This window comes from Gigantopelta aegis, chromosome 10 (genome assembly GCF_016097555.1).
Source record: "Gigantopelta aegis isolate Gae_Host chromosome 10, Gae_host_genome, whole genome shotgun sequence".
NCBI classification, from domain to species: Eukaryota; Metazoa; Mollusca; class Gastropoda; order Neomphalida; family Peltospiridae; genus Gigantopelta; species Gigantopelta aegis.
The window spans coordinates 23,732,553-23,759,170 of record NC_054708.1 but is presented as its reverse complement, the minus strand read 5'-3'; the positions used below and the strand labels follow the sequence as shown (position 1 = coordinate 23,759,170).

The window sequence follows — 26,618 nt, the reverse complement described above, 5'->3', positions numbered from 1 at the left end:
CCCACCAGACCAAGTAAAATGTCTGGTTTATAGAGGTATCTGGCGATATTTAAAAAGGGACTATGGAACATTTTCGGTTTTCAGGAAATTCTGATTTACAGAGGGTCTGGTTTTGAGAGGTTTCACTGTATATTGAAATGTCAACTGCTCACATTTTCAATATTCACCTTTTTTACAAACATAATAGAAGTGTTGGGAATCCATTGAAATTTTATCATCAATTATAATCGGTTGCACCAATCAACTTTTGATTATACAACTGGTTAGAATTATGTAAACTTAAGGATGATTTGAATTACTAGGACCATGCCCCAAACTGTCATGGTCATAGGATTAGATCCTACACTTCGCCAATTTTATCTTTATGTACACATGAAAACAAATCCAAACCCCAGGACATTTACATGAATTTCCTAATTTAAACTGTAGGAATAATTACAGTTAACATTTTGGGCGACAATCGAATACGACCTTCTATAATTGATTATCACACTGGTAAAACTCAACCACCAATACCTGCAGTTGCCCTTGGCAATGCCGTGGTGTTTTAATTCTCCAAAACACTTTTTTGCCTTGGACTATATTCCGTTTTTTTTTTCAACGACATGTGTTTTTTGTTGTGGACATTTTCTTAATTGCAGGGTTGACCAACCATTTTTTAATTGTAGTTGATCATTAAAACATCACTATGAGGTTTTGTTGTTTTTAAAGTATAATAGTTACATACCGGGTGGTGGTTTAGTTAGTTTAAGACACTGTAGATGGTAGACTTTAGGACAGCTGTTGTGATCACACATGACCAGTTCTCCACCCTCCCCACACCGGAAACAATCATCCTCATGCTCTTTCTTCACTTCAATCTTCTTTTTCTTCTTCTTCTTTTTAGCTTCTTTGCTTTTCTTTTCCGTAGCTACAGCTGCAGCAGTCTGACAGAAATATAAAATAACACTTAATTTAATTAAACTTTCACAAATAGCATTTTTATGTTGTATTTTATAATTTTTCAGTGTTACATGTTAATCTGCATATTTACGGAAAAGAAAATGTTATTCCTGGTACAATACATTGCTATCTGAATTTGTTTTAGCAGAATGATGATTTTCAATGACATCTCATCAGAATGTTCAATTCTAATTAAATGTTCATTGTTGTTATCAGTTTAGTATTTGTTAAATCTGTTAAGCAGCCATCTAAGCAAGCATAAATTAAACTGACTTCTTAATATAGGAATATAGGAATAGAATTAAGAAGCTGTAAAATTAATGTGGTCTCTTTAAAGGCGGACTGCTTGAGCCAGATGCGGTTCAGGGGTATATGTAAAATTAAAATATGAAAGAAACTGGCCGCGTAATCTTACTTTAGGGCGAACACCAAGGAATCCACTGCAATTTTCGGCTCCACAGCAACAGGTCTTCTTTTCATTGCCCAGACAATCCAGATTATAGTTAAACGTCAACTCAGATCCTAAAATATACAATATATAGCTTAAAACTAATTGTATTGAGATTCGAAAAAAATGTATGTACATGAAACACAAGGGAGCAGGACGTAGCCCAGTGGTACAGCGTTCGCTCGATGCGAGGTCGGGGTGGGATCAATACCCGTCGGTGGGCCCATTGGGCTATTTCTCTTTTAAGCCAGTGCACCACGACTGGTATATCAAAGGCCGTGGTTTGTATATGTGTCAATATATGTGTGGTCCTTAACCATACGTCTGACACCATATAACCATAAATAAAATGTGTTGGGTGCGCCGTTAAATAAAACATTTCTTTCTTTCTTTTCTTTTATGAAACACAATTTACAAAAACAAAAGGAAAAATTCATATTCATTTTACTTAACAACATCTCTGCTCAGTTGTAAAACTACTATTTGGTGTCTAACATTTGGTTATTTTGACACTTGGGCTAAGAAAGAAAGGTTTAAAAACCTGTTGTTGCCACATAGGCTAGCTATTCCTAACAATAAAGCAGAGAAGGATCTCTTGTCTGCACTTTTCCACAGACAGGCCTTTTATCGTGGGGCACTAGTTGGGACTGAGAAATAAAAGGGTGATTGATCTTGACACATAGCATCTCAGGCGAGCCCTCTACCAATGAGGTACATCCTGTCACAGAATAATTAAAGGATAACGAAACGAAGTGATATGGGTAGGCATTGCTGGGTCTGTTGCTGAATCAAATAGTCCATGGATACAAAAAGGCGCCGACCTAAAATTTGATTCACCAGTTAATGTAGCAACATTGCTCACCAATTACACCATGGGCACCATGCAATCGGTATCATAAGTTGCAAAATCATTGAATGTAAGAATGTATACATGTACATGTTAAAAACTGTTCACGAGTCGTAACACTAAATAAAATTATAAATGTCAAACTCCAGACATCTCGAACATCACTGAAGATTGATTGTAAATATGTTGCTGTATCAAATATTCTACAGAAACAAAAAATGTAGATTGGTTTTGATTCATCAGTTTGTGTAGCAACATTGCTCACCAAGTACACCATGGACATCATGCAATCGGTATCATAAGTTGCAAAATCGTTGACTGCAAGAATGTATGTGCTGTTAACAACTGTTCACAAGGCGTACGACTACATAAAATTATAAACTCCAGTTTTTCCATAGATACAGCAACAGACCAATTCTTAAGAAAGACAACAAATGTTTACCTCAAATAAAGTTACAAATATTGTAAAATAATCAGTCTCAAAACATCACTGAAGATTGCATATAAATATGTTGTTGAATCAAATATTCTACAGAAGAAAAACAAAAGGTAGATTAATTTTGATTCATCAGTTAATGTAGCAACATTGCTCACCAATTACACCATGGACACCATGCAATCGGTATCATAAGTTGCAAAATCGTTGACTGCAAGAATGTACGTGCTGTTAACAACTGTTCACAAGGCATACGACTACATAAAATTATAAATGTCAAACTCCAGTTTTTCCATAGATACAGCAACAGACCAATTCTTAAGAAAGACAACAAATGTTTACCTCAAATAAAGTTACAAATATTGTAAAATTATCAGTCTCAAAACATCACTGAAGATTGTATGTAAATATGTTGTTGAATCAAATATTCTACAGAAGAAAAACAAAAGGTAGATTAATTTTGATTCATCAGTTAATGTAGCAACATTGCTCCCCAATTACACCATGGACACCATGCAATCGGTATCATAAGTTGCAAAATCTTTGGAAAAAGTTAAGTTTGTTTTGTTTAATGACACCACTAGAGCACATTGATTCATCATTGGCTATTGGATATCAAACATTGGGTAATTCTTGTACCTATATATTTTCCCAAGGGATCTTTTATATACACCATCCCAGACAGGATAGCACATACCATGGCCTTTGTCAAAAAGTATTACCATATAGGCATTTATCCGCATTTTTCTTAATGAAATAAGCTTGTAGAAAATTGCATGTCAGGACATCTACTTTTCTAAATTTTCTGGGGGATCATGCTCTCAACTCCTAGTATGATTGAAAACATGTTACGAAGTGAGTTAAACCAGTTCAATTAAAATGTTAAATACAAACAGGAAGTTCACTTCCTTTGAGTAAATAAACCACTAAATAAACCTTGAGACTACCGCTTAGCTTCGTGCAGGTAAAATGGAAGAAAAACTAACCAGGGCGGTTACTAGTAGCCCAAACCTTAGTTACCAATCTTGTGAAATCATCAGTCTCAAACATGACCGAAAATTGCATGTAAATATGTTGCTGAATCAAATATTCTACAGTAAACAAAAAAAGGTAGACTGGTTTTGATTCATCAGTTTGTGTAGCAACATTGCTCACCAATTACACCATGGACATCATGCAATCGGTATCATAAGTTGCATTTCAAAGCCTTCTGCAAACAACATCCGGAAAACATATGTTGGACAGACAGATGGATAGACAGACAGAGATGAAACCTATAGTCCTCTCCGGTTGGACTGGTAGAGGATTAATAATATTAGATGCATAAATTCAATGGATCGAAAAAATGTCGTGACTAGAATTGTACTCCTTTTCCCAATCGCATCAGCCATGGGACAATAGCAAAATATCCTGCACTGTTGTTGTTAGGGATGGGATAGTTCGGGGTTTTTTATTTTCGGTCCACGGTTTGATTTATTCGCAGTTTGATTTATTCACGATACGTTTTACTAGTACAAGTACGCCAATTATCATACATACATTTTCATATTTTAAGAACAAAGACATTTTATTTTTAATGGTCATTTGTAAAATAATTATAAATATAAAATTATATCTCGACTAGAAGGCACAAATTGCATTTTTACCATGCCCTAACAGGGTCTGGGATACTTGGGCAACATTTTCCCCAGGATTTGAGTTCAGAGAGTTGGCAAATTAACTTGGGGGCGAGAATGCTAGGGATAGTCTCTCAGGTATTTAAAAAAAAAAAAAAAAAAAAAAAAAAAAAAAAAAATCCAGTTGTCTTTAGATGCATTCTAAACCTTTGATGAGAAGTATATATATATATTTTTTTTTTTTTAAAGTATGGGTTATTTGATATAAGCACAAATACATAACATATAGGCCTACTACTGCACTCAACACAAGTTATATAAAAAGCTATCACTGATTAAAAAAAAAGAAGATGAGCACAAGTACATGCACATAATATATAATAGTGAATTGTTTAACCAGTTATTATTTTATTTTTTGCTTGCACTGAAAGTGAAAAATTAAATCTACAAAGATTAATTTAAAAAAAGAAAGAAAAAAGTGCAAAGTAGTTTGTGTACATTGTAGTTCAGGAACTGCGGACGATTTCACCCCGATAAAAACTTACAGAAATTAGCAATGTTGAATCGTTTTAAATTTGCGGGTTCTGTGCAGTATCCTATATCGCCAATGCAAACATGTCTGGTTTAAGGGAATCAAATGCTGTGATTGGCTGAAATACTTTACGGGTCATTGGGATTACCAGCAATGTGTATTCATGACAAGACATGGTACCAGTCTAAAATTGCTGTCAACTGATTACAAAGAATCCACCCATCGATCTATTTTCTCAATGTATTTACAAGATTCAAGGAAATTATTAATTTTAAATTAAAAGTAAGAATTCCGCTTAGTCGGAAGACTCTCCTGGCTGATGTTTTTAACACAAACAAAAATGTTAATAAAATATTCCCCATAAAATCGTATATATAAAAGTTTGTTGCTGAATCAAATATTCTACAGAAACAAAAAAGCAGATCTAAAATTTGATTCACCAGTTAATGTAGCAACATTGCTCACCAATTACACCATCGGTATCATGCAATCGGTATCATAAGTTGCAAACATCTAACCATACATTGTTATCTAGCACTCATTCATTACATGAGTGGAGTGTAAGCAACTTGATGAAACTAAAAAAATCTCTAACATTTAATTTGATCTATCTGAGAAATTTGTATTTTTGCACAGTTCTTTACACTGTTTTTATTTAACTGTTGAATTTTTAACTTTATGATGTTCATCACTTAAAGGCAAAACTTAAAGGGACATTCCTGAGTTTGCTGCATTGTAAGATATTTCAGACTAATAAAATATTTCTACGATTAAACTTACATATTAAATATATTTTCTTGTTTAGAATATCAGTCTCTGTATATTTAATGTTTTACTGGTCATCTCAATATTTGTAAGAAGCCCAAACTGGATTTGGTCTTCAAATAATTTCGTACGTACAAAATAATAATTTTTAGGAAATAAAATGAAATTTAACCTAGTACAAATATTAGAACGATCAGAAACATGTTTAATATACAGCCACTAATATTTGATGCAGAAAAATATATTTGATATGTAATTACAATTGTTAAAACATCTCTGTTAGTCCATAACATCTTAAAAATTGCAGCAAACTCAGGAATGTCCCTTTAAGTTTTGCCTTTACCATAGTTTGACACCCACTAGCCAATGTATTTTTCGTGCTGGGGTGTTGTTAAACATTCATTCATTCATTCATTCATTCATTCATTCATTCATTCACTCATTCATTCATTCATTCACTCATTACATGACATCAGTTGGAAAAAAAAATACCAGGGCTGTGCCCAAATAGCACTTCATATAAGCAGCTTTATCAGCAACAAATTGCAAAAACCCCCACCCCAAAACCCCCCATTAAAGACAATGAAAACAAGCATTCTACTAGACTCAGCCAATTGTCTCGTCTCCAAAAAAAAGTGTAAAAAATGGACCAATCCCCTGAAAGTGAAACTTGACCTGTAACTATATAGTAAAACAATACAAAATATTCGGCCTGTTATCAATCCTTTTCTTCCTATGTAAAAAGTTATGATTTCACATACATTGATTTTAATGTATCGTATATAACATATACAAGACATTTTCCTCTTGTCTGAAATGTAGCAGTCAACTAGCATTACATTTGTGTACCATACCATCTCCAAGACTGATATAGAAAGCAGATTATGTTGACAAACCAAACTTTCTGCAGAAGCATATCAGCAGACTGGAAGTCTGATTCATCAGTTGATGTAGCTACTGGTACACTAATTGCACGACAGACATCATGCAACAGGTGTCATGGAGTTGCACTGCTGTTGTTTAATGTATTTGTACATGTGTTTTTCCAGGATTTAGTTCAAGTGACCCGGTCCCGCAACCCCCATCCTAAACACTTTTGGAGTGGTCAATTGATCACCTTGCAATATTTCGTTTAATACATTATTTTAGAAAGTTCATGTAATTGCTCAGGAGTGGTCTTCAGCTTGCCTTGATTTTGCTCACGGCGAAGACTGCAAAATATCACAATTTTAACAGATGCAAAAGTTAGTAAATAAAAAAATAATGAAACCGATATTCACTTTTCTTTGTCATCTGGTATATATTAAAAATTTGCAAGCACACTCACCAGCAGGAATAAAGCGGGATGCAAACAATCCGACCCGAATATCACCATTAACCATCCACTTCTGTGTTTCACAGTTGGGTTGACAGCAGTGGTTCATGAAGCGAGACAAATTACCCTTTGGACCCGCATCAATAATCCTACAACAGCACAAGAAATGGACATGAAAAATATTTTTGATATTCTTTCTGTCTCCATGTCTGTCTGTTCATCTGCCTGTCTCTCTATCATGTCAAAAGAAAGAGAGAGGAAGACATTAGAGAGTGAGAGAGAAGAGAGAGAAGACTATATAGTGACAAATACAAAGTTTAACTTTAATTTCAGCTTTGAAAAAAAAAAAAAAAAAATCAAAAATAAATCAAATAATAACAAATAATGTGAAATAAGAGTAAATACTGAAACATGGACCCCAATCCTATAGGATTTAAACAAATTGTCTTGTTGAAACTGGAAAATGATTTGCTTACTAACCTGTTTTTGTCTAAGGTTAGCATGTAGAAGTTTGAAATGTTGTCAATGTGCGCCTTTTCTATTCGCCGATGACACTCATCTTCGTCAATGAGTTCCCCAACATACTCATTCACAAATTGACCCTGCATTAAAAAATTTAAAAAATCATAATTTTGTACTTTAATATCTCACATTTAGGTATCTTTCTACTGGCAAGACAATACTGATCTGATCTGTAAGACTCACAGCTCAGCACTGGTAAAAGGCAAATAATAAATAAAAAATAAAATTTGTAACAATTACAAAATTACACTAAATAGTATATTAAACAATATTTTATAATACAAGTAGTGGTCCTGACTAAAATAAGATTACAGCTTTTTGGGTCAGAACAACTTTTAAGTTAATAATGATCAGCAAAAGAATGCTGGCCTTTCACTCTACAACATAAATAAATGATGCAATTTTTATTTTTGAGTAGATATACTAGGCGGCAGGGCAATCAATACACATGGACTTAATACTCTATAAAACTGTGAAATGAAACATTTCATTTCATTTATTATTTTTATTATGTAGTGCTGAAAATAAACAAAATAATTGTTTACGGTCTTAAGATATCGGCTTTATCCCAGACAGTAACCAGTCAGTCTCTATTTAAGCACCTTCTTTATGTCCACCAAGGTCTTCAGTCCCCATCCAAGACCCGGCGATTTGTAAGAAACTGATTCGGGATACTGTCTCTTCTGAAATCTCTGGTTCTGGCACTTGTCTCCAGCAGGGCAGTTGCTGGGGTGACACTCATACATGAGCATGCGGTTCAGACAGTCCTCCTCACTGCTGCAAGGATTCTCCTGATCCGGACGGCACTCACACTTCGGTATCTGGGAGATGTCCGCTTTAAGTATCTGAACACTTCCAACTGGAATATTCGTCTGAAATAAAGACAGGTATTTAGTTACATGAGAGGAAGAAAATGGTCTTTGCAAAAACTTTTTCTAAAAGAAAATGACTGGACTGGACTGGACTGGACTGGACTGGACCCACCCACCCTCCCTCCCTCCCTCCCTCGCGCGCTCTCTCTCTCTCTCTCTCTCTCCACCAAGTCTAACAAATATGACTTATTAATGCTAAACTTTACCATTCATTATTACTGGCAGCACAACATTAAAATGCAACAGCATGTTTTGGCAATATATAGCACATTATTTAAATCGGTACTTGAATATTAATAAATAGTAAACAAGTGGTTCTATGTCTCTGACCACAATACCTTTATAAACTTGTATGGGGCTGGTTTTAAAGCAGATTTTTCTTCCTTTTGTTGTTCTTTTCTCTCTTTAGCAGCTTTCCATATCTTAAATGCTTGGGTGGCTTCATCCACTCCTAAAATTACAAATGAAATATTTGTTGTGCAATAAATGATTATATAATACATTTTTGTCACCATTATCACCAATTACAGAGCTTTTTTGAATAGCAAATACCATGGCCTTGGATATACCAGTCAGGGTGCACTGGCTGGAATGAGAAACAGCTCAATGGGCCGACCACGCATCAAGCGAGTGCTTTACCACTGGACTACGTCCTGTCCCTGTTTTCCATAGAATGAATGAAAGAATGAATGTTTAACGACACCCCAGCACGAAAAATACATCGGCTATTGGGTGTCAAACTATGGTAATGCAAACAAATAAAGTGATGATCAACATCAATATAAAAATTCAAGATTGAAACAAAAAACAGTGTAAAGAACCGTGCAAAAACACAAATATCACAGATAAATTTATTTGTGCTGTATTGGCCATTCTCAAAGAGAATGTTACACCCCTGCACCACCACGGTGAGGTTACAGTATGCGCAGGGGCTATTTTCCATAGAAGCCTAATACTTAAAAGTTCCACGTCTTGCAAATTCAGAAGCAAATTACCCAGAATGCATACCTCTTGAGAATATTTTTGCAAGTCCTTTTGCTGCAGAATCTTTACTTCCCTTGTCTCCATCTTGAAACAGGAAAACTCTGAAAATTAGAAAAATATTACAAAATAAAAAAGGGATTTTTTTTTTATTCAACACTAAAAATAATACGGTCAAAACAGAAATAACACCCTGATTGGGGAAATTGTATTAATAATTTTTTTAAAAAACAACGACACATCAAAATATGCAATTTTTCAATCATTTAATCCGTTTTTGCAACCTTATTATGAAAAAGAAACCATGACCAATTTCTTCATAGTTCTCTCAACAAAACTACCCTATTTCACTCATTACTTTTCAGAAAGGGCCAGATCATGGGATATATACAATTCCTTTCTCTAAATTATGAATTGTATTCAAAAACTTTAAAATACTATAGAAAATTGCACTTAATTATTATGGCCTTTAGATAAACCGGGATTCATATCACTTCAACAGACACAAGTCTTATATGTACTTACATGAAAACAACAGAGGATAAAAAAAATATGGAAAATTACATTTTATGGGTACATCTAAAATACGGCATTCCAAAATAATTCAATTTCTTTTCTGTAAACTTGGAAACAAGCGTATGAAAAATTAGTTAACTTTGATCCACCTATCACAAGACGACAGAAAATCTCACTAACTTACCTGCCCTGGTAAATCCAAAAAAAATCATGAGATCCGTAGAATCGAACTGGAAACTCCCCGACTTGGTGAGGTTTGTCCTGAATGTTTGTAGGAACATGTCTTGGGTGACAGATCTCTCCTGGCCACCACCTACAGACCAAACAATCATTATTGATATTATCATTCAACAAGAATGTTTAGAATGTCAAGCTTGGAAAGTTCAGCATCCTAAACCATTTCCAATACAGTATTAGGTGTCTAACACTTGCTCTGTATTCAACATTCTGTTTGGGAACAACCTAGAACTTGTTCTCGTTAGATTAAAAGAAGCTATCATTCTCGTTGCCCATCACTCTCCTGAGACTAGTTCAAGGAGTTATTTTTAACTCCCCTCAGCATGTGAATTTATATGAACCAATATGATATCTTAAATACCTCCCCATAATCATCCCCCTTAATGGCGAGGTTCGAGGTAATGTAGGATCTGAAAATGGAACACGTTCACAAACACATTCCCTGCGTCACATCACATGCTTGATATCGAGCATGAATACATTTCCTTCCACCAGAAAGGCTATTCCATCCAATCTGTTATATGAACTTCACCAATTACTTCAAATATTAATTCAAATTCTATTTAGGAAATATATATTTATCAACAAAAGAAACACTAAACAATACAAATACCCATAACTTTTCATATATCATACATGAATTAAAACAGAAATTAATTTCTTTCACATGAAGGTCTATTTCACATCACCACCTAAAACCTTTTTTTTTTTTTTTTGCATTTCTTTAATATCTTATCCTATGACCCAAGCATTTCAGCTGAGTGTACTATAAACCAAGCTAAATCCTGCACACAAAATTATAGTGCACTGAATACAAGACCATACTATGTTAGTCTTGAGCTAATAATGTATATAACTTCAAATGATTAAATATCAAATACATAACACACCTATAACTGCCTAGCTTGACCCAGATAATATCACCATAAAGAGGCTTCCGCCCTCGGCGACAATCATGGCAATAGAAACTCCCTTCTGGAAATTCTATCTTGAGACACTCAGCATGGAAGGCAGCAGGACAACTCTCACAACACAGCAAGGTACCTCCTGTAACACACAGTAATGTCCTTTAGTACCTCATATAGCATACACAATACATCCTTGAATAGTTCTACAACATACATTTAATATCTTGAATATGCTTACAAAATACTCATTATTTAATACGCCTCTTCATTACACAACAATGCTAGGTAAGCAAGCAGTTTCACACATCTAAAAAGTACACATCATAATAACAATAAAGTAATATTATGAAACACTCAACACTCCATCTTTGGCTTGTTGCGAGCCATTGCTTGCCTACATACACTATGTTATTTAGTACTGTCTATGAGGTACACAATGGATCCTTATCACTTGGACAAAATTATCAAAGGGTCTTGTGAGAGAGAGAGAAAAAGAAAGAAAGAGAGAGAGAGAGAGAGAGAGAGAGAGAGAGAGAGAGAGAGAGAGAGAGAGAGAGAGAGAGAGAGAGAGAGAGAGAGTGTTAAAGTTTGTTTTGTTTAATGACACCACTAGAGCATATTGATTAAGTAATCATCGGCTACTGGATGTCAAACATTTGGTTATTCTGACAGTCATCAGACAGGGAAGGAAATGTTTTATTTAACGATGCACTCAACACATTTTATTTACGGTTACTTCATGGGCTACTCTTTTTGATTAGCAGATAGGGATCTTTTATATGCACCATCCCACAGCCTTTGATATACCAGTCCTGGTGCACTGGCTGGAGCGAGAAAAACCCCCCAAAACAAATCAGTTGAATGGATCCTGCGATGCAAGCATCTCAAGCGAGCACTAAACCGACTGAGCTAAATCCTGTCCCAAAGAGAGAGAGAGAGAGACAAGAAAGAAATGTCTGATGGATAGACAGAGTTGTGATCAGTCTAGCCGACACAAATGGAAGCAATACATCAGATGACAGACTTACCCTTGCTGCACATGAAACACCAGCTGACATTGATGTGACTATGATGAGCTGTCGACCGATTGGGTTTGAAATGACTGCTGCACACTATGTGATAGCCAGGAAGGTTGATGCTGCCAGCAGCTAGGCAATATTCTCCAATGTGGTATGCCGTTGGACAGCGTACACAGCGTAGTAACCGACCTGTGTAATAAATATGTTATTTAAAACTGACGACAGAAACCATACAAATTCACATAATATGTAATATATACCCACATAATATTACTTGGAAGAATTATTGCTGAACATAACCATTATGAACTAATAATTCCAGGAAGTAGATTTTGTACAGACTTTTATTTCCAAATTAGACAAGAACATAAACTAATCTAAACATATTATTTTAACTGTTGGAAAGTGTTTCTTGCCTGATTAGAATGAAAACAAGCCCATTATATGGTTGTCTAAAAACCACATCAAAAATAAGCAAGCATACCAAGTACTGCTAAAGCAATACATATCATATTCCCGACTTGGTGTCACAGTCAAGGACCATAACCCTGTCAGAAATACATTTCATGAAAGTCAAACTTTTATCTGGCCAAAACTATTTCAAAATTTGGCCAATTCCCATGAAACTTTATCTGCAACTCAACACGATGAATTAAAAAACAAAAACAACTCAGTATCTCGTGGCATTACTGGAAAAAAGTCTGAAAAACTATGTGGGACAGAAATGAAACCTACAGGGATGGCAATTGGTGAACTGTAAAAAAGAGGAAATCTAGAGGGGTCCAAGAAATTCTTGAAATCCTAAGTTAAAATCTGTGCCATCTGACACATTTTGGAGGAAAGGACAATTAAAATGCTAGGAAACGCAATGTTCCATGAGAGGAAAACAGCTGATCCGAGGAGAATTCCCACCCCTGAACCTATAATCACCTCCAGTTGGACCGGTAGGGGACTAACAAAATCACTTTAAAAATACTACCTTTAGCACTTTTACAATTTTTCTTATCTTCATCAGCTGCACAGGTGGCACACACATGAAGAGGACAAAAGAATTTCTTTCCTTCAAAAACAGTGTTTGGAAACTTTTTCACACAACTTTCATGATAGAATTTTCCACATCGCGAAGTGGCGCACAATTTCACATCTGGGCTGGCCTCCTTGCAAGCAAAGCAGGTATGAATTCCTGTAAACAAATACCAGATTTCAAATCTCAAGGTCTAGATAAAAAAATTAATAAATTTGGGGTATAAAGCTCAACAGTAACAACCTAAAACAAATGTTGGCTATGTATCTCTTTGGTTGTACATTTGTAAATAATCAAACTTAAAGGCACCATACTAAAATCTTACCTTTTTCTTTGTTTTTATGGATGAAAATGACCGTGGATTAAAAAACAACAAAACCCCCCAAAATAACAAGGTCTTAAAGAGTAGGGGTTCATGTAAGCTTTTCATGTAACATGAATTTGTAAAAAAAAAAATTGCTGCGTTAAAATAGAAAATTCCGTTAAAAAAAAAAGAAGAGCATTTTTATCTCATCGTTTCAAGTCTCTGATTTAATGGAAATTCATGTTATTTCAGATGAGTGTGGATTCGAAAATAAATATATAACATTAAACCTCAAAAGCAGCAATTAATTTCTCTCGTATTTATATTATCATACTGATACCATATATAAAATTTACTTCACTAGTCTCAAAGGAGTGATTGGGTGCTAGAGTAATAGCTGCCCTTAAATGTAGAGGTCTGCCAATTTATCAAACCTTTCAAGGAACAACACCCCCCCCCCCAAAATAACAAGGTCTTAAAGAGTAGGGGTTCATGTAAGCTTTTCATGTAACATGAATTTGTAAAAAAAAAATTGCTGTGTTAAAAAAGGAGTGATTGGGTGCTAGAGTAATAGCTGCACTTAAATGTAGAGGTCTGCCAATTTATCAAACCTTTCAAGGAACATGCTAATCATCTTTTGACCTGATCTGTGTTACCTGTTTGACATTCATCACACTTGAACTGGGCCATTGGTGCAATACCAAGACAGCTGGCGTGGAAGTGGCCCTGACACGAGCCTTGACACTCGATAAGTTCGCCGACACCTTCGCATATCTGGCAGATGTTTTCCTTCTTGGGTGGTGCGCTGGCACTCAGCTTGAATATCTCCAGCTGATATTCTTCAGTACCATTCTTAATCATGATAGTACTCTGACACGTGCTAGTGGGACGTATTTCTCCATGCTGATTGCGAAAGAAAAACAATAAAAAAACATTTAAAATAAAATAAAATTACAAGGCTAAAACAAACTAAGCAATTTTGATGGTACAAATACCTCAAGAAAACTTGAGGTCCTGGATTTCTTTTTTTTTCTTTTTACCTTCTTAAAACATCCCGGATCAAATGAACTTTACCGTATGTTGCACACATGCTCTATTGACACCAGGGCTATTTCGCCAAATTAAAATAAAATTCACCAGAATTTGGTTAGTGCCAGAGCGAGCCCTGGACACATTATACAATACATGCTAACCAAATATACATATTATTTACTTGTGATTCAGATCCTGAATCTGATGTCTGACTCTGTGTCTCGAGATTGGATGCTTTAGTTCGCTTCTTCTTAATATCCAAAATATCTTTGACCTCAGATTTCTGAAAACAAGAATTCCGCAGAATTAAATCTCTTACCTTCCGTAAACTTTTTAGTGCACTGTGAATGTATGAATGAATGTTTAACGATACCCCAGTACAAAAATACACATCAGCTGTTGTGTGACAAATGGTAAATTAGTGCACTGTGATGAACATAAATAGGTGCAACTATAAACCAAGTTTCACTGACCTAGGACTTAGTTTGTGAGAAACTGATCTAAACCCAAACTTTAACAATATATACTGTAATACAAAAGTTGACACCATTGCCTCTGTTGTCAAATTAATACCTGTATCTCACCTTTTTATTTTGTAATGGCAAAACAAACATCCAAAATAACTTAATATAAATGTTGGTGGAAATAATGATATTTACAATTGAGATGTTATTTAATACAAAATAAGTAATGCATCCAATGATATGTTCAATACCCCCCCCCACCCAAAAAACCCCCAACAAAATAGTATTTTAATAAAGTTAGACACACACACAAAATATTTGAAACTGCCAATTCAATGTTTTGTGGTCTGCAAGCAAATTCGTATGAAGTACAACTTGATGGCACTACTCTCCAATACCGACCCCAATTTTTTTTCTTTTACATAAAAACAAAGCAAAGAAAACAAAAAACATATTTAACAAATTGTAGTTTTTATGTACTTTTTCCCCCTCTAAGATCTGAACTAAAACGGTTGAGTAAAAAAAACTGTCCACATCCGTCAATGTTATCAAGACTTAAAATAAATAAATAAAATAAATAAATAAATAAAAGTCAAATCTCACAAATAGATAAAATGTATAATCAAATTACCAGAGTTTCCATAACATCAGAGCCATTTTTGGCCAGCTTCTCCATGGCTTCTGCTACAGTGGACACTTTCGGTTTTATCGGTTTAGCTTCAGGTTTTATTTCTACTGGCTCAATTTTGACTTCCATCAGAGCAGAAGGCTGCTTCTCAATGGACACGTGCTGTTTTGGTTCTTTTGCTGGCCGGGATTTTGTGGTCTTTTGTTCATTAACTACCGCTTTTATTTTCACCTTTGTAGGTGGTGAAGTGTCTGCGTTTAACTCTTCTTGTGCCTGTATCCTGCCACTGATTCTTCTCTCGCGTGTTTCAGGTTCCTGAGAAATATATTCAAGATTCTTTTTCTTAAATGTATACTTCACCCTCACTAATCATTTAAAAAACCAAAAAAAACCCCAAACAATAAAAAATAAAATACAAACAGATGCAATCATAATCATTAAAAATAAATATAATTAAAATTCCAAATTTATTAACTTTACATTATGGACACGGTCAATATTTTTGTTGGAATATGCTTAATGACGCTATTTTAATTTATACAAACATTGCTTAAGTGGTTAAAGTAAGAAACACTTTACTAGACTTTCTCATTTCTTGAAATATTAAAACTCAATGGTCAACTTACAATTGCACTTAATATGTTTATGATTTAATGAAAACACAAAGTATTGTTTTTTGGACTTGGCAGATAGGTCTACTTTTGACGGTAAACTTACCGCTTTATTAAACTGTTTTTTGGTGACAATTTCAGTAAAGAGCTTATCGCCTTCTTCGGCTTCAAGTTTTTTAACAGATGGCTTGCTTACCCGTTGTGGTCTTTTGGTACTTGACGGAGACACTGAAATACAAAACAAGTTGTGTGATCAGCGAAGAGACAAATATGGATGGTATTACACATTTTAAACTACAGTATATTCCTACTAAATACCAACAAGGTATCTCAATACATACTTCCTTCATAGACAGGACTGTACATGTCACGTGTTATTGGCTGAGATTGAGACAAAACCTATTGGTTGAAAGAGAGCAAGCAATTATACGACTATAACACTTGATTATTGATCTACCACTGAACTATATAGTGGACTTATAAATGCCTGTACACTGTTCAATCAGAGACTACTTAGCTGTCTACCTATCATAATTATGAAATTTGGTCTGCAAAATAAAACAAAAAATCTCTTATTATCGAACAGCAGTGAGAAACGTGCACAAACATTGATACATACATATACAGGACCGATCATGGCAAATTGTATCATAAACACTATGGGACTGAATTTACAAACCCAGTTTTTCACTTATGTGTACATTTAAGAAAAACCTGTTTCGTAACTTTAGCCCTATATATTTAATAAAAACAGTGTCCCATTACTAATTTTGGTTTGTATTTTTATGGTCATTGTTGGTTTTATTATTACCGGTTTCAGGCTTCACTGTGACGGTGCTTTCCGTCCCATGTTTACTAGGAGCATATCTGGCCTTCTGTTTTTCGCTCATCATGGTCCACTGCTGGAGAAGGTAGTCGACTACAGTGTCTTCATCATAATCGGGGTGCTCCTCCAACACCCCTTCCCTGTGCTTCTGACAGAAACACTCAAATGAGCCGTGACTTCGTACTGGTCTGTGGGGCACCGTGGGACTTTTGGCGGTCTCTGAATCTATCCTTCTTTTCTTTGGCGTCAACTGTGACTGACCAGTGTTTTCCATCTCGCCTTCTTTGCGCTTCCGACCACGCTTGCCTTGACCCTTATCCACAACCCCGTTTGACAAATCGGTTGTACTTTCACTGGCTTTGGCCTTCTTCTGACGAGTCAGCTCGGTGTCAGCACTATCTTTTATCTGTACTTTCTCCTTCGTTTCCGGAAGAATATACACAAATGTTAATTTCTGCTTGCGTTCGTTCCGATCCATAGGTACAGCCTCTTCAGCACCAGCGACGCCCACTTCCCACGCTGGTCTCCGCGATGGTTTCACCTTGAAGGACTGACTTAGAACAGTCTTTTGTTTTTTATTCGGAGCATTTGCGATGCATTGGTCACCATATTTAAAAAACTGCTCTTTCCCTTCAAAAGGCATGGTCGAGGATTCGTTGATCCAGCCTCTTTCCCCTTCATTGCCAAAGAACTGAACATGGTAGGCTCGTATCACTTTAAAACCACCTGCAATTTAACCACAGATAAAGTTGTAAATGGAAACAAATTATAATTATATACTGCATACATGAAAAAAATATTAAGTGGTATAATATATATGATATATAATAGTAAGTTGGCAATTAGCACATCGCATCATATATTCTGATAAAAAAAGAGAAGATATATATAGTAGACCAGATACTAGTCACTATATGCATATCTATATTAAGTATAAAGCTGTAATGTGGGACTCAATGTTAGCAAAGACTGAATGACAGTAACACGGTTATCTTCCTGGCAATATGGATGAGGGAATTGGTTGCAGTCACTTTTTGTGCGGTTATTAGTGGAGTAATCCCTTATTTTCTTTCCATCAGTATAACTTGACATACTCAGGGCTCGAACTTAACGACAGCACAGATGGCATTTGCCGTCGTTGAGATATAAATTGCCATACCAATGGCACTTTTGTGCCGTCGGTAAAACTCCGTAACAATGGCGAAATATATACACCAGGTGTACATAATCTGCCAATGTTTAACATTTTCACATTTTAAATATGTTTACTACATACATCAAAATAACCTTTTAGTCATATTTATTTTCTGCAAATGTCACTTCAAAAAAATAATTGCCATAGGCAGGCACAAAATTCCCATCAGTGGGCTGTTTCACCCATGGCAATTCTTTAAAAAATTGCCATGTGAGACAAATTCTTAAGTTTGAACCCTGCATATTTTTCTGCTCACCCAAAGTTAGCCCTGAAATTACTCGTAATTTTGAGGGGTCCATCTTAAAACTCTTGATAGATAAATATATCAACTTCATTTCAAAATACAAACCTGTAATACGAGTATAGAGTCCAGTGTAGGGATCATACGACACCATACATGGCCACCAGGGATGACCACTGACTTTCGCCCACAACAGGTCACCAACAAGCCATTTCGGTGGTTTTTCCTTCTCCACTTTTGATACTGGTGCCTTCACTACCGCTGCTTTAGGAATCATTGCAGCTTTGGCTTCCTTTGGAGCTTTCTCTGCTACTTCAGTTTCATCTTGGGGAAGCTTTCTTTTGATTTGTCGTTTCTCGCGATTCGCAATTGATGTTGGCGACTCCTTCTTTTCTTTGTCTGCATCTTTCTCCACATCTGAAGCCGCTGAAGAACTCTTTCTCCTTTCCGTCTTTTTATTCTCTGGAGTGACTGAAGTCCTGGGTTTGAAAACTGCAACTTCAGTTTTTGTTTTCGACGAATCCCGTTTTACTTTTCGAGACTTCTGGTCATCAGATGTTTTCTTCTCCTCGGGCAGCGTGTCCTTGGCTGTTGCCGCTTCCTGTGGTTCATCAGGCTGGACAGCACTTTCCACGTTGACTAGACCTTCCCTTTTATCAGGGGACGGCATCGGGCATTTGGCGCTTGCCTTGCTTTGAGCTATTTTCAGATTGCGATTCATAGTTGGCATCTGAGGTAAATGATGATGGAAGCCCCCACTGCCACCTGTTGTCTGGGAGCCCAGACCGTTGACAGGGGTGGCCATTTGCGATTCCATTGAAGAGACGAATAAGTTCAGTTAATGGCTAATACAAAGGTCTGCAACTGTCAAAACAAAATAAGAAATAAAATAAATATATATGAATTGTTCAACACCAAGTTTCAAAAATATATAGCAGGCATTAATCCAGGATTGAAAAGGTACAAGTGATTTCTCCCTTCTCTAAAGAAAGGGAAGAAGTTTGAATCAGGCACTGCTTAAAGACATTAAATTTAATAGCTAAACCACAACCAATTTCCAGTGAAATAACACTAGTAGTGCTGATAATAAATACATGTTATGACCATAAATGCCCATTTTGTGAAGATTACAATGTTTGGGAATTAAGAGACAATTGTATGAAAATGGAGTCAATATTTTAATAATTGCATTTACTTTTAGAAGGATAACTATTTACCGCGTTGAGTACATTTGATACCGGGTCTAGTGGGATTATGGCAAAAGCATGTTATGGGTTTATCAGAATATTTTGCAATGCAGGGCTAGCTCTGCCACTCGCCAAATTCGCCAATTGCGAATTTACGGAACAATTGGCGATTTTTATTTTTATTTGCCGAAAACATTTCATGTAGTAAGAGGGTTTTTTTTTTATTATAACAGTGAATTTTGCACATTTGAATATAATTTGGTGAATTGTTTTGCTCACCCAGGGCTAGCTCTGCAATGCTTCACCATGGGAAAAGTTCCAAATTGTACACTAGGTCATTTTGCTATCAAATAGTACTCATTTCAGTTATAACATTGCATTCTTGACGGCAGGAAACATTTTGTTCAGCATCATGTCGAGATTCTCTACGCAAATTTTAAAGATCGCTACATAAGTTTCAGAGATCGCCACACAATTTTAAAACATTGAACAGTGGTTGCTATTCAATTTTCACTAGACTAGAAATATCACTAATTAAGATTTTAGATGCCTTCTTAAACAAAGCTGTTGACATTCACATGAGTTATCTATCTTGATTATGTGAATGCTATAACATAGTAGAATAACAATTGAACACGCTCAGTCTATTTTGATTTTTACTAGTGTTCTTCCTTAGTTATCGTAATATTAAAAAGAAAACTAAAAAAAGTAAATTTCTGTAAATCTATTCATAATGTAACATGCACATGGGTTTGATTTTCTTGGTATATGTATTCTTTTAAAACATATTGGGAAATTATTATTTAATGAAAGCTCAAGATTTTAAAGGATTTATTCACAGAAAATAATTGATGATACAGACTTTGACAAAGATGACGGTTGGGGTTACTCATCATTAAGTGAAAGTGAAAATACACTTGGTGAAAGCATCATAAACAAAGACATCAAAAATTGTGATTTAAAAAAAAAAAAAAAAATAGTAATTGTACTTTTAAGTAAATTTTATTAGGATAATTAGACTCACTGAGATATCCTCTAAAATATTTTTAAAAATACATGTGCAACTGCGTTACTCAGAAGTAATGATTATGGAATATAGTTTTAGTCTATTTTTTAAGGGTATTTCAGTTTCTTGTTTCACTCTGTTTTAACTTTAACCAAATGTATTACAGGTTTGTAGATTAACTAAACTTAGTGTCAATCTTTAAGGGTTGAAACTAGGGTCTGCGACTTAAGTAACTAATAAGAAATGTGGAGACACTGGATATTTGGCATGGTCTCCCACTGCAATTTTGTTTTGTTTTAGAAATCCAATTTTATCTTTGAAAAGACTACAAAATTTTCAATTTTATCCTTTATGCTTTCGGCAAGATTTCTTTTAAATTTTGATTCAACTAGTATGACATGCCCTGGTTTCAAGCAAATCAAGTTTTATGAAGTAGCCTTCTTTGACTGGACGAAACTCAAAAACTTTTATTTGCCAGATAATCAAGATACACTTTCAGCTGTTGCGAGTCTCTTTCTTGCTTTTTCAAAGCTCACCGATATTATTGGTATCATCAGCAAGCATAAATTTTCATGATTGTAAAATTAGTAGAAATGTATACAGTGAGCTGTTAGGTTCTTTTTTTTTTTTATCTAATCTATGTCCAGGTGAACAAATGGTTAAAGGGAACTACAAACTTGGATTGATTTTAAATAACTTATCTTGATGTGTTATAGTGATAGAAATAGGCAGAATTTTTCACTAGTCAACCGAACAAATACATCTAGAAATCTACTTGTCCGACAATATTTTTACTTGTCCCAATAAATAGTATGTTTTATTCCAGAACAAGGACAATGTTTTTCACTGCTCACAAATTAAACTTCTTTGAACATTTTCACTTGTCCACTGGACAACCACCAAGGTACATTTTGTTTGTCCAAGCAGACTTTCACTTGTCAGGACAAACGGACAAGTGCTTATTTCGAACACTGTGTTAAAGGGTTCACAGTTTTTACTTACAATTTGTTTAAAGACATCACTTTCCTCTTTAGGGGATTAAATATACTTATCTGTTTGCATTATGCACCCATTTTTTAAAATTTTAAATGCTGCAGTAAAATTAGTATGCAATGGTTTTAATTTTGAGGGCCGAATTTTGATAAGCAATAAGTTAAATTTACAAAGACTTTTGTAACAAAACTGCATTTATTGGCTAGTGGCATTAACATGCCATTTTACTTGAGAGAAAAAAATTAAATAACAGAACAATGCTATTCCACTTTGAGTGATCATTTTTTAAAATATCATAAGTTTTAATAATATTGAAATAATCATTAAAAAAAATTGATCGCTTCTTCAAAAGTTCCTGATTTATCATTAAATAGTGGCCAAACACTTGCCACCTTGTTTTAAATAAATGTGCCACGCTAATTCCCGAACACAAAGTAGACTTTTGTGCAATGACAAATAATGGCCAATTTTCTAGTTGGTAATACAAACTTTACAACTAACCTCATACATTTATAAACAATACTTTCAGCTCACATTAAAATACTTTTGTATTTAGTTTTAGTTAATTTTGTATTTAGTTTGTTTTAGTTATATCCTTTTAAAAACTACAAAGAAAACCTGCCCAAAGCCAGGTTATTTCACTCTGCTGCTTTACTGATCAACCAATCACCAGGAAGCTTTTGGTGTTAATCAAATTCTAGAGCTGGGACATATTCAAATTTTTGGTTGGGTAGCGATATTTTGGGGGTGATTTATTGGTATGGTATTAATACAATACCGATATTGAGCGGTATTTTTGGTATACTCTGCTCTAAATGAATGCACAAGTTGTCTTACCTGTTAATTTCATCTAAATAAAATTAAATTCCACACAAGGCCCCCAACTCTCTTTTTTTCCAGCTAGTGTGTGTTTGCCAGATGTAGTTAGTGCTTTACTAAACGGCGTAAAATATTTTTCAATACCAAAATTTCTCTATTTTAAATTTGCTTGGTACAGTAAATCAGTACTGACATGATACCAATACCAGGGCTTCAAGACTATGGTAGCCCCACTCCCATGGCTAGTGATATTCAATGTTAGGCTAGTAAATAACTACTATTGCCATGCCTGATGGCTAGTGAACTTTTTTTTTATCAAATGTTGCATATTTTGTAAATATGAATATCCTGCTCCAGCTCCAACTCATCACTGTTAATTATTTTTAATCTCTATTTCCCTCTTTAGGTGACATATCTGATTATTACTTATATTTAGTAAAATTGCATTAAAATAAAGTAGGGCTACTGAATTTTTAATCGTAGCTAGTACATTTTTTAAATCACTTATCCCATGGCCAGTGGATTTTATAAAAATTCTAAAAGCCCTGAATACCGAACGGTATACTGCCCAGCCTATCAAATTCAGTTCCAAGAAAGTCATCTGTTCATGCCCACTTTAGTAATACTGTACAGTAACCTCAGCTTTCACCAAAGGGTTAAACTTAATAATGATCAAGGCCATTTTTGCTCGTTAGGAATTTTATTTTTTGTATACTCCTTCTGGCCACTTAAATTATTTGTATTAGTCAACCGTGTTAAAAATTCCACCAGTGATAAATATACTCAATTATTTCACTAACTCATATTGCACAATCGCCACCTGTGGGTCAGACATGGGGAGTAAAATTACTTAATTTTAACACTTGTTACAGCGACTCATGGCAGCAGCGCATACATATGAAAGGTGGAATTCCAAACACTGATGAATTAAGAGTCTTGTTGATTGCAGAGTAACTGGATGTGCATAAAAATACATATATATATCTAATAAAGTGACCAAGTGAAAACCCAGTAGCCAAAAACATACTGGGCTACCGCTAAGGTAGAGCCCTGCCATAGCAGATACAATGAAACTTTGTTATTCATTCATATTAAGTATTTTCTCACTGTAGTAATAATAATAATAATACATACTTATATATTCCACAGTTGATCAAAAGTTAGAGGATGTAGTTTATGCGTAATAACATTTTGTAGAGACTGAAGTATCGTTCTCCAATTTCTTGACGTGGTAAACTGCTGGTAACCTGAACAAAATGTTTCCAACTTATTCTGATACCTACATAAAGCTCATTTAAACCTGTATAGCTAACATTTCAGTGCTCTGTCTGGATTAACAAAGATCTGATGTTACTTAGCTTGTTAAATTAAATTAAAAATAAAACCCCTGCAAATACCCCTGCAGTTTGTAATTCTCCATGGCACATTTTTGCCTTGGACTATATTCAAGGTGGGGTTTTTGGCCATGGATGTGTTATTAACTGTAGGGGTTAAAATAGGCATGTCATAAAAACTCAAACTCATTGCAGTTTATTTTGCTTATTTAAAGTTGTTCTATTTTTCATTAGCAGAAAGGACCCTTTCTTATAGGCTTTCCAAGACAGACCAACACACACCATAACCTTTAACATATATAGGGTATGCACTGGCCAATCGGGCAACACTTTGACTCGTCCGTTCAACTTTTGAATGGCCCATGACCGAATTTCATAAAAAAAAAAAAAAAAAATTACTTAAAGGGACACGCCCTAGTTACAGCTAGTTGTTAACCATTACGGCATTGTTTTTCGCTATTAAACCCATTTTTTTCACAAATAAAATTGCACTTTACTTACATTTTATTATTTAGAATACACATTTCCATTCACCTGAAGTGCTTTTTGGTAATCCTGGTAATCCTGATGTTTGTAAAACCACGAAATGCATTTTTTTTCTTTCTTAACAACAGGCGTGCACTCGAGAAAAACCCGTTAAGCAAGCGAGGTCCAATCTATTTTTAGAGCAAATCTTCCTGTGTAAACGTCACCGTTATCATTTTTGGTTCAGTTTGTTTTCTCGTGCACGGTTCGCGCAATCAATATCCGATTTGTTGTCGTTTGCTTGTTGTTCATTTGTGAGATTTTTCTTCACAGTTAGTGAACATTTTCAGTAACAATAAAGTTCAGACAAGTGTCTCAATGCAAAACGTTACAAACCCTTAAAACCAATAATTTTGCTAAGTCTTACGATATCTGGAGAGGGGATACAATCAGGACAGAACAGTTGGAACATGTCCAGGAGAGGTGAAAAGAACGCACCCCAAGTCTGTGCGCACTCTGTGAAATTTGTCGTGACGTAGGCATTGTTGTGCTTCGAGCGACATCTACCGGTGACATCAGAATACTAACTTTCAAAATTATTTCAAGCAATTGGGACATGGGGATTCCCATGGTATTTTAACTATTTATCGATATAAAACCTGCTTTTTCACTCCATTTGATAAAAATGTCATCTAAGTGTGTTACAGGTTTGTAGATTAACCAAATTATAATATATTTTTGCTGGATGGAACTAGAGTGTGTGCCTTTAAATTGCACTTTAAAAACATGTTATTATATCATACAAACAATAACAACACAAAACACGGAAACAGAAATTGTTTTAGTTTTATTACAAACTGTTGTAATTAAATTATAATTATTATGTTGTCACGGAACCCCCCCAGTCAAACATCAAAATCTTTCTGCAAAATATGACAAGTTGTTCGATTGTAACTAAATGGAAAGTAAAAACGGACATAGCTGAGGTGTTCCGAATGAACCTACGAATAAATTTATGTGGCCAAGGTTTTCCAAATACATAATCAAAAACGGCCGAGGCATTCCGAATGGTTTTGGACTGTTCAATAGACTGGGAAAGTGGTCACTATTATGGGTTTGGTGCGCAGATACTAATAGGAAACCAGTTGAAAAAAATAAATAAAAAATAACTTTCCGATCCCTTACAAACATCAGTTATTTGCATTTTGATACATATTACAATATGCAGAAATTGTTGGTCGCTAGATACGATACGATTTTGACTTGCCCGACACTATTCTGACTCACCATGGCGATTAGACAACCATAAAGTGCAAACCCTGCCTATAAATCTAGGGGATTTGAGTTTTCTAACAGCTTATTATTATTAAAATGTCCATTCTTCTTATCAACTTGTACAAAAAGTAACAAAACATTAAGCTTAAACATCACACTTCAACACGATGTTCATCTTAAAACTGAAGCCAGTGAAGTGTACATCTGATTTTTTCAACCATTGCATCTATTTATAACTTTCATCAACAGTTTTACAGCTAAGAAAACCTGGATTACTAAAAAGTATTTGGCTAAAATACAAAAACAAAACAATATCAGACACAATTTTGAACAAACTTTCACCTTTTGACTCCTATATAAACAAATACAGACTTATTGCAGTGGTTATTGGTGTAGTAAAATGAATGTTATCAAATGATTCAAATAGAAGACATCCAGTATGCATTTCTATCCAAGCCTCTAATGAAAACCAAACAAAATTCTTTCAACTTTGTCAACTGCACTGGTGAATCACAAAAGAAAAATGATCCGACATCAAAAATAATTGCTAATACCTGTAAAAAGTCAGATATATATAAACGTCAGCTGTTTAGTTCAGCTTAACAGGACACGTATCGCATTTCTATTCATTTATAAAGATAATTACAAATATAAATTTGTCAAATCTGTCCGCCTTTCATTTTTCAGGCGGCGGCCATATTGGTTTATATCCGATGCAACACGCGGCGAAAAAGAGGTCAATAATCGACAAAGACATTTTGCATGCATAATTAGTTGTGTTTTGTACATGATTATAAATCGCATAATGTTAATATTTAAACATATATATATTATAAACTGCATATACCCCCGATTTTTACGCAGCATTGCAGATCAACATCGACCACTAACAAGCGTCCTTCCGCCAGAGCTTCGGCTGCAATCGGCGGGAAAAGGCTTTATTCATCGATTGGCTGAAATTCCACGATTTACACCGATTGCCCCTAATAGACCTTTAAAAATAATTTGACAAACTGATTAGTTTGCTATTTACTACATAATAATTTTAAAATGCATAAATTAAATACGAGTAAATCATAACCGTTTAAAAGGCTTAACATGTATTAATGTACCCATATTTATTTAATATCAATTAGTTACTATGTAAAAGCATAAATGTTATCAATCTAGATCAAGTAAATTTTCTCAATTTTCCCTTTTACAATTTATATCTTTAACACATACTAAGGGGTATTATATGGAAACAATACACACATCT

The 26,618-nt window shown here is 34.8% G+C and overlaps 1 protein-coding gene across 3 annotated transcripts in view; it reads right to left on the bottom strand.

Moving 5' to 3' along the window:
• The window catches only part of LOC121382992 (histone-lysine N-methyltransferase NSD2-like), a 35,538-nt gene extending 9,242 nt beyond the window's left edge, over window positions 1-26,296 (bottom strand). The window contains exons 1-18 of one of the 3 annotated variants that reach the window (XM_041512711.1): window positions 26,208-26,296; window positions 18,390-19,145; window positions 16,831-17,571; window positions 16,126-16,247; window positions 15,412-15,723; window positions 14,498-14,599; window positions 13,941-14,187; window positions 12,936-13,139; window positions 11,966-12,145; window positions 10,920-11,076; window positions 9,977-10,105; window positions 9,304-9,380; window positions 8,634-8,746; window positions 8,026-8,295; window positions 7,382-7,503; window positions 6,914-7,050; window positions 1,358-1,464; window positions 728-926 (exon numbers count right to left, since the gene is read on the bottom strand). In XM_041512711.1, coding sequence (XP_041368645.1) covers window positions 728-926; window positions 1,358-1,464; window positions 6,914-7,050; window positions 7,382-7,503; window positions 8,026-8,295; window positions 8,634-8,746; window positions 9,304-9,380; window positions 9,977-10,105; window positions 10,920-11,076; window positions 11,966-12,145; window positions 12,936-13,139; window positions 13,941-14,187; window positions 14,498-14,599; window positions 15,412-15,723; window positions 16,126-16,247; window positions 16,831-17,571; window positions 18,390-19,098 — 3,928 coding nt within the window. In that variant the 5' untranslated portion in view covers window positions 19,099-19,145; window positions 26,208-26,296. Of the gene's footprint in view, window positions 1-727; window positions 927-1,357; window positions 1,465-6,913; window positions 7,051-7,381; window positions 7,504-8,025; window positions 8,296-8,633; window positions 8,747-9,303; window positions 9,381-9,976; window positions 10,106-10,919; window positions 11,077-11,965; window positions 12,146-12,935; window positions 13,140-13,940; window positions 14,188-14,497; window positions 14,600-15,411; window positions 15,724-16,125; window positions 16,248-16,830; window positions 17,572-18,389; window positions 19,146-25,914; window positions 26,069-26,207 lie in introns of those variants that run through there. The other 2 variants (XM_041512713.1, XM_041512712.1) reach the window with 2 other exon arrangements.
• Between the last annotated feature and the right edge of the window lie 322 nt (window positions 26,297-26,618).